The sequence below is a fragment of the Octodon degus genome, unplaced genomic scaffold (genome assembly GCF_000260255.1).
Source record: "Octodon degus isolate 3935 unplaced genomic scaffold, OctDeg1.0 scaffold00033, whole genome shotgun sequence".
NCBI lineage: Eukaryota > Metazoa > Chordata > Mammalia > Rodentia > Octodontidae > Octodon > Octodon degus.
Window position 1 is genome coordinate 3280039 of NW_004524609.1, and position 8965 is coordinate 3289003.

At 47.2% G+C, this 8965-nt stretch overlaps 1 protein-coding gene across 2 annotated transcripts in view; it reads left to right on the forward strand.

The window, feature by feature from the left end:
* Positions 1-8965, forward strand: part of Map3k3 (mitogen-activated protein kinase kinase kinase 3) — a 66832-nt gene that overhangs the window by 45824 nt on the left and 12043 nt on the right. For both annotated transcript variants that reach the window (XM_023713976.1, XM_023713975.1), the window contains exon 7: positions 6772-6905. In XM_023713976.1, the coding sequence (XP_023569744.1) occupies positions 6772-6905 (134 nt within the window). The remainder of the gene's footprint in view (positions 1-6771; positions 6906-8965) is intronic.

Genomic DNA, 8965 nt, shown 5'->3' on the forward strand with positions numbered 1-8965 from the left:
TTTCCCCCCCTTGAAATTCATTTTTTGGAGCCAGGGACATGGCTTAGTAGAATAAGCACTTGCCTGCCTGAGTTCAATCCCCGGTTCTGCCAAAATAAAAGAAAGAAAAGAAATTCATTTTTTAAAGCCAGTCTGTTAAACTAGTTCATACTCAACAAAAACAGACAAAAATTCTATTTATGGGTAAACTCAAGAGTTAACTGCTTATGCAGAGAATGCCAGGCAGTTGGATAGAATTTCCCTATGTAACAAATGTCCTTCTTCCTATTTTTTATTTTATTTTATCTTTTTTTTTTTTTTTTTTTTTGCGAAACTAGGGATTGAACTCAGGCCCTTGCATTTGCCAGGGAAGCGCTTGTTCTACTGAGCCATCTCCCCAAACCCCGCTTCCTCCTGTTTTTGCCTATGGAAATTCTCTTGCCTTTGAGACCAAGCTAACGAATCATTCTCCCATAAGATGGGGTGTGCCTTTAAGCCACATAGGTGAGCTTCCACTGGCGGCTGGGCATACCACATCCTGGTTCTTCTCTTGTTAGTGCCTTTGCCTCTGTTCTCACACCTCCTTGCCCCTGTGTTGCCACGTCCTCTATAGACCAGGAAGGCAGACTGTAACTTCCAAGATGAATGAAGACAGGCAGTCCTTTCAAGGGTTTGATAGTGAAAGAAAGAGAGGTCATATGTGAAGTCTGGAGATCTTTAGGCTAGAAATCTGAGCAGATTGCAAAAGGAGAGATAAGGACAATTGGAAAGGAGGGAGCAAAAGTGAAAGGACAGTGGGTGGGCTGCAGGTGTGGACCCGGGAATCCAGGGAGAAAGCTTCCATGGCCTGGAAGGAGAGAAGCTTTTGCTTCTGGTAGAAGAGGAGGAAAAGTTCAGGCAAAGGAAGAAAAAAAGAGTGTTTTCAACATTCAAGAACTTCTTACAGCAAAACTGGGCAGTTGAGAGCTTGGGCATTGTGTGTGCAGTCTTGGGACAGTTCTAAAAGGATAGAAACCAGAACTGGCCTTCGTGGCTGTACACATGAAAAACGGGTCACTGCCTAGGGCTTTTCTCTTTCTTGCTGTGAATTCTAGCAAAAGTAGATCCACCCACGAACAAGAGTATAAAATGGAAAATTTGAGAGACATGGGATATTCTCGGGATCTTAAAAGATGAAACATTGAACAGCACCCTCCGCATAGACTGGTCTGTTTGTTGTGGGAAATACTGGTCATCATTTTCTATCAAAGAAAGAGATTTGATCATTATGTATGCCTAGTGTACCAATAAGCTTAATAAAAAAGAAAATGATTTGATGACATTCCTCATCTCCTCTGTCCCCCAAGGAAGAAAAGGATTTAGAAGTGTGTCTTTGTACTTATGACTTGCACATTAACATTGGCCCAGAGCTCTAGAACTCTGCAGAGCAACTTCCTGACTACATCAGCTTCCTGATGAGGGTGCTCTTATGACAAGGCTGGAATCTGAGAGCCTTTCAGCTCTGAGTCAGAGTATAGAGCGAAAGAATCAGGCATATCCTTGGATGAAAAATTACCTCTTGACTCTGCTTTTCTGGGTTAAGGAGGCTAGCAGAGAATAGCGTGTCCTGGAAGAGTCTGGAGAGCTGGCAGCATAAACCCTGCTTTTCTCCTTATGTGTACAGGCAGAGCCGCGGACCACTCTGAACAGAGGATTGCTGTGATGCCCTGCTGCTTCTGATGATGTGGTGGGCCCTTAACACAAAAGGCGTGCTGAAGCTACAGCAGCCAGCTTAGGCTGGGGTGCCCAGGAAGGGTGTCTCGGAGAACGTGCGCCCCACCCCTTGCCTGTGCTTGCCTCCTGACACCTGTGCAGTGTCCTGTGCTTTGCGTAGCAGAGCTTTGTGCAGTCTAGCTCATGCTTGCCATTGCTGGTAAATCTATGACCATCAGAGTCCTGTAGTCCAGTGTCCTGCCCTGGGCTGTCCCTTGTTTCACTTGCTCTTGACTGCTGCTTGTGTATCTGGTTGACTCACAATGCCTGAAATGAAGATAAAAACAAAACTGAAAATACCCTGGAGCAATTCTGCCAACTCCTGGTTTTTCCATTCGCTTCCTCTGATAGCCATTGGTCTGGGGAGACTTCCCTTTCCTGCTCTAGGCAGTGGGCCTGTGCACAATAGCCCCTGGCCTGTTGCCCATCAGATAATAAGGCTGGCTCTGTGGTGTAGATTGGAAAAAGTGAAAGTCTCTGGCTGGAAATAAAAGCTCAGAAAACCCTAGTGATTTACCCCAGGCCCTCTGCGTCTGTGGTGCTGGCCTCCAAGGGGCTAGTCTCTTTCCTCTTGCCAAACGAGGGGAGAGTTCAGTGGGGAGGATGGGTGTCAGCAAGGCCCTGTGTATCAACCCCCGGCAGCTGCCTGTGGACGCTGAGAGTTAGGGGGCAGTTCCTTCTGTCTTCAGTAATCTGGATGGACCCATTAGGTCTCAGATTTCATCAAAAAGTGAGAATTTTTCTTTTTCTTTACTCAGTCTCTTTCAAGAAAACATTTCTGTTGTTTTAGGTAAAATGTGTAATTTCTGTTCACCACAGAGCATATTGGTCAGGGTTCAGTTGCTTGTTTCAGAAAGAAAAGATGTTGTGCACATCTTGACTTATGGAACCACCAAGAGAGGGTAAGACAGGCGATGGGTCCACGTATGTGGCAGCTTCTCTCCCTTCTGTAATCGGGAGGTCCCCGTCCAGAAGCGCAGTGGTCCATACAGACACAGGGCTGCCTGTACTCTGACTGGGCTTGGGGGCAGAGGAATGACAGGGAACTAAGTCCCACACAAGTGCATCTGGTTGTCTGGACCCCAGAAGAGGCTTAGAAATACAGCTTTAGCTTCTGAGGTGCACAAAGAGGTGACAGGTAGAATGGATGCTGAGCGTAACTCTTGTCTACCGTATAAAATCAACAAAACGAATGCGATTCTGCCCTGTTTCTGCCTGTAGGTGTGTCATGTAGATGTGTACCTGTGCCACCAAATGTAGTTATGGGCTGAATTAGTTCTCTGCGTTTTTGCAGGTGAGGAAATTGAGGTGAGCGTTTAAATCACCTAATGACTATCAAAGCCTGATTTGAACCTAATTCCAAAGCTAAGCTTTTCTCCATACATATCCTACTCACCTGTTAAAGTCTTGTTTCTGCTGCTGAAAATGTTAACAACATATGGGTTGAATTGCCACGGAATTTCTGGGTCACTGAAATGTTCTCTAAAGCCAAAATTGGACTCAGGTTGTAGGCTAATATTTGTAAGTTAGAGGTTTAATAGGGCTGTGTGCTTTTAGTACTGGTGGGGCTTGGGAAAAGCTTTCTTCATGGGTGCACTGGAATTTTGTGTTACAGTAGCAAGGGCAGTGGGCAGACCCATGTGTGTTAATATCCGGAGGAGGCTTTGAAAGTAGAGTCGTTTTCTTCTCTTTGGTCTGGGTTTCTCTTTTCTCCCATTTGTCTCTTCTGAGCCCTGTTTGTGTTCCTGCCCTTCTCACGGATAAACATGGGCGAAACAACTCTGAATCTGAGTGGTGTTGAACAGAGCACTATGTTTTCTCTGCACCGTCAAGACGTCTGCATGCCAGCTAGCCTCTCCCCAGTGGAGGGACCCGTCCTCCCTGCCCACCCAAGGGGAGCAGTTCATTGAGAAGCTTTGCCTGCAGGCACTGTGGTGAGCAGCATACTGGTCCTTTAAAAGTAGATTTTGGTCTCAAAAGTGCTCTGGCTGACCTGTCCTGGGAGTCACAGGCTGTTTGCTAGCCACAGCTCCTTCATGGCTCTGGGTCTCTGTTCCCCTTCTGCTCTGTGTAGATGATAGTCATGCACCTCCACCACGGGGTTGTTTTAAAGGTTAAATGAGAAATGAGTGCTGAAAGAGAGAGGTGGGAGGGAGGAAGAGAGGGATGCAGAGCTGGGAAAAGCCCCTGCTGGCAGATAGGTTGCTCTGTGAGCTCCCAGCACAGTATCCCCAACGTTCCAGTCAGAGTCAGTTCAGTTGTTGCGAGCCTTAGAGGGACTCTCCTGAGAGTGTGTGAAAGACAGCTCAGGTCTGCTCTGCTCGGGAATTACCAGCCTCCACCCTGCGAGGGAAGTGCTGAGGCAGGAAATCCAGAAAACGCCTGTCTTCTTTCAGAGCACTTTTGTTTCTGGCTGTTTCTCTGGAGTCGGGAAGAAGCCGGATTGCAGGTTCCCATGTTAGCCTCTCTCCCAGCGTCACATCCTTAGGTTAATACCTCCAAGGAGCAGTTGAAGTGCTCCTGTGGCAGTGGCCAGATCTCTTCTACACAACTAAATGAGCCAGGTGCTCTGACAAGCTGACTTTATGGAGAGTGAAGGAATCATTCAACAAAAGACATTGACAAAACAGTAACAGGTTAAGTTCTGTACAAACTGCCTCAAAGAGCAACCCTCCACAGCCTGTATTTTTATTAAGTATTTTCCTTCCGTGGCAGGTGTGGAGTAGTGGGAGGAGCCCTGCTGGGGTGCGCCCCAAGCCCCACAGGGCCAGGGCTCATCCTGTCCCCAGTGCAGCTCAGCGGGGCTCCTTCACAGCTTCGGTGCTCCTTCCAGAGCACAAGCATCCCCAATTTCCTTCTGAAACTGGCTCCTTTCAAGAAACCAGTTGGTGTTGGCTGTTTGGGCTTTCAGGGTAGATCAGACCAGGTTCTTCCCCAGAGCTCCAGCTACCAAACTTGCTCTTTTTCTGAACTGTTCCCACAGAGGTCATGCCTGCAGCTGTACTTCAGGAAGCCTAGTGCTGCAGGCAGGAGAGCTGGGCGTCTGAGCAGAGAAGAGCGGCCTGTTTTGTTGAGGGAGGGCACTGCTTCTGTTAGCCGTGTCTGGGAATTGCTGGCCCTGGGGGGAGCTGAAGAGCACAGAGGAAGATCAGGCGCTGGGAGGCTCGGGTGGATTTTCTGTATGATGCCCCCAGAGAAGGAAAGGATCTTAGGATAAGAGTCCTGTATTTGGGCCTGGGGAGCTAGCTTGCAGTCTAAGTGCCTGCCTGACAAGCACAAGGACCCAGTTCAAGCCCCAGTACCACGTGCCTGTTTGCCATGGCAGCCACCAAAACTGGGTGTGGTGGCACACATCTGTAATCCCAGTGCTCGGAAGGCTGAGACGGAGGAGCACTATAGGTCTGAGCTGTGTAGCGAGACCTTGTACCAAATAACTAAATAAATGATTTTTTTTATTTGAAAAAAAAGAGCCCTATATTTAAGTTTTCAAACTACTAAATATATTTGATGTGGATATCACTAAAGCCTTTTTTTTTTTCTTCCCTGAGCTAGGAACTGAACTCAAGGCCTTGTGCATGCTAGGCAAGTGCTCTACCATTCACCTACACCCTCAGCTCTGTTCAAGCTTTTTAAAACCTGGACTGGTTGATTTTTTTGTTTGGTGTGCTTAAAAGAGGAAATGCTGCAGCTTCTGACAGTACTTCTGTCTCCTCTGAGCAGGAAAAGTGGCAGACTCAGAAAATCTTTGGCCCTGAGGAGGGAGGTCTGATTTTTCAGACTCAATTCCTGATAACTAAAGTGTTGCCTAGTGATTTATAATCCACAGGCTCACACTTGTGTTATTTGGTGATGTCAGGGTATAAACTATCCCATTTTGCCAACTGATATAGAAATTCAGGTAAATTGGCTTCTATATCCTCTCACCTGGAAAGTAGGTACATTGTTGCCTCCTATGATTTTTTTTTTTTTTTTTGAGAAGCATAAAGCTCCTTGAGTCTGTTTCTTCCTCTGGTAAGTAAAGCAAACCCTATGTCTCAGGCCTGTTGAAAGGCTTCAGGGAAGTAGCACATGTAAGGGTGCCTTGTCAAGTAGCTGCCATTTAACAGTCACTTAGCAGCGCTTGCCAAGCCTGGAGGCGAAGTCAGTGTGGTGAAGTCCAACGAAAAAGAAGAAGCATAATTTAAATACAACATGAAGCTGGGTGTGGTGGTACATGCCTGTAATCCCAGCCCTCTGGGAAGTGAAGGCAGGATGATGACAAGTTCACGCCCAGTTTAGGAGATTGAGCGAGACCTTTTCATAAAATGTGGACCAAAAGATAGCTCAGTACAGAGGCTCTAGGTTCAGTCCCCACTGCTGGGAACTGGCGGGGGGCAACAAGTGCTCGCAGTCATCAGGACGGATGGGAGAAACCCCTATTTTACTTAATAGCCCCAGTTGCAGGAGCAATAACGTTGAGTTTTATTACACAATATTGTTATAAACATCCTATTTTATTGTTGTCAATCTCTTACCATGCCTAATTTATATATTAAACTTTATCACACATACATATGCACAGAAAAAAATTTCATTATCTAGCATGTTTGATATTATTGGGGGTCTCAGGCACCCACTGGGTGTTAGAACTTATCCCCTGAGAATATGGGGAACTCCTAACTGTAGAGTGTGAAGAAATGGTAGTGAGGCTCTGAAGGGAAAAGAGGAATGACTTCATGGAGGAATACTTATTTCTGTGTATGAATGTTATAAGCCGCTTTAGCTGCAAGTGCAAGTTGGTTTTGTAGGGTGTATTCTGCTCAGGTTTTATGCTGAGGCTCTTGGTCATAAGTGCTCTAGGGCCTGCTCAGTCTCTAGAGTTGGCTTCCTGCTAGGAAGGTACTTTGCCTCAGGCTGCTGAAGCTTGTTGGGCTTTGGTGCTGCAACCCCCAGGAGTCACATCCTGACCTAGGGCCCTGTATCTCTATCTGGCCCGTGCCTGCCCCTCTGGAGCCAAGTGTCCTGGGTGCATTTGTTAAAAGCCTCCTTTCTGTGCTTCAGGCTCCCAGAACCCCGGCCGAAGTTCACCTCCCCCTGGCTATGTGCCTGAGCGGCAGCAGCACATTGCCCGGCAGGGATCCTACACCAGCATCAACAGCGAGGGGGAATTCATCCCAGAGACCAGCGAGCAGTGCGTAAGTATGGGGACTGGCGTGGGCACGACAGTCGGTGTCAGACCACCATGGTGGCCATCCTGAGAGATTAGAACTTCACACCACAGCTCTCCCACAAACCAGGCCTGCCCCAATATGGATTATTCCTTTCTAGGAGCCAAATACCAATTCCTGCCAAAGATGGGATCAAGCTACCTAAGCCTCCTTGGTGAGCACTTGATAGTTTCCCTCTTCAGGTCCCTCACTGGTCTTCCTGTAGGATTTTATGTTGCCTATGTTCTTCCTTACAACTGTCTTTTTTCATTTTGACAAGTTTTTACATATAACCAGCGCTAAACTAACAGATTGTGTTTTTCATTGACTATATTTTAGTTTTGCTATTTCTTGGTGAGAGGTAGGACATGAACAATGTTCAGATTACACTGTAGGGCTGGTTAGAGTGACCTTCTGTGCTGATAGATAGCTGTTATTAACTATCTCTTGGCATATAATGGATTATTACAAATACAGTCTTGCCGAGATGGCAGTTGAGACTGGGCGTGGTGGCGCGTGCCTGTAATCTCAACACTTGGGAGGCTGTAAACAGGAGGATCACTATGAGTCTGATCTATGTAGTGAGACCCTGTAGACCCTATAGATCCTGTACTAAATACATTAAAAAAACAAAACATTCTCACCGAGATGTAACTTACGCTTTAGTTTCATGGGTTAGGAGTCTAGATGTCACTTAGTCGGGTCCCTGCTTAGCACTGCACAGGGCTGCAGTCAAGGTGCTAGCTGGGATGTGCTCCTTTTCTTGAACTTAGGGTTGTCTTCAAGGTCATACGATTGTCACAGAATTCAGGGCTTTGTGATTGTAGGGCTGTGGCTTCTCAGGCCAGCTCTGAGTGTCCAAGAGGCCACTGACAGCTTTTTGCTATGGGGCCCTCTCATGATGGACTCGCAGCTTGTTCAAAGCTAGCAGGAAAATCTCTTGCTCCAATTTGCAAAGATGGCATCCTCTGTAATTTAGTATAATCATAGGTGTGAGCATCCTGCTCCACAGAGTCCATTCTTAGAAGTCAGAGGTGCTACTTGTGCTCAATAGGATGGTGACTCACTGGGACTCAGTGGTCCACATATCCAGCATAGTACTCCTCCATTGTTGTGGCCGAGTGTGTGTGTGTGTGTGTGTGTGTGTGTGTTTCTGTGATTAAACCCAGGACCTTTGCCCTGGGTTACATTCCCAGCCTTTTTTTTTTTTTTTTTTTTTTAGTACAGGGTCTACAGGGTCTCACTATGTAGATCCAATTCCAACTCTTCCTGTTCTCATCCTCCCAAACACTGGGATTACAGGCATGTGCCACCACACCCAGTCTCAGTTGCAGTCTCAGCTTGCCAGGGGTGGGGCTGGCATGGCACTCGGGAGATTGAACCCCGGCCACTGTGCTCTGCCTAAGCAGGCGCTTTAGTCCACTGAGCTGTCTCGCTGGCCCTCCCGGCCATTGTTTTGGAGAAAGCATGTCACTAAATTGCCCAGCTTGGCCTTGAACTTGTGTCCTTCTACTTTAGCCTCACAGAGTGCTGGGATTACAGGTGTACATCACCGTACCTTGCTCTAGTGGTGGCTTTTTAACCAGTAGTTTACTTGGTGAAAATGGAAGTGTGGTGTCCAGTGTTGTGACATCAGTCTGTGAGCACAGCACTTGGGAGGCTGAGGCAGGAAGATTGCCACAAGGCCAGCTTGGGCTACATGAGTTCAAGGCCAGCCTGAACCATATAGCAAGACTCCATCTGGGGGTGGTTGGCTTAGTGAACTCAGCAAGTGCGAGATCTTGACCATTCTGATCATTTTAATAAATTTGATTTGATTGCTCTTACATGTTTCTAAATTTGGTCTAAGAGGGGAACTTTTTAAGAATAAAACAGCCAACAGAAAAGCCAGCATCGGGGCTGGAGAGATGGCTCAGTGGTCTAAAGCACCTACTTGAAACAAGCTTGGCAAAGCACAGGGACTGCGGTTCGATCCCCAGCACCACATGCCAGCCAGACCCGCCCCCTGGTGGGCTGAGCTGGCCACACACACACACACACAATAAATA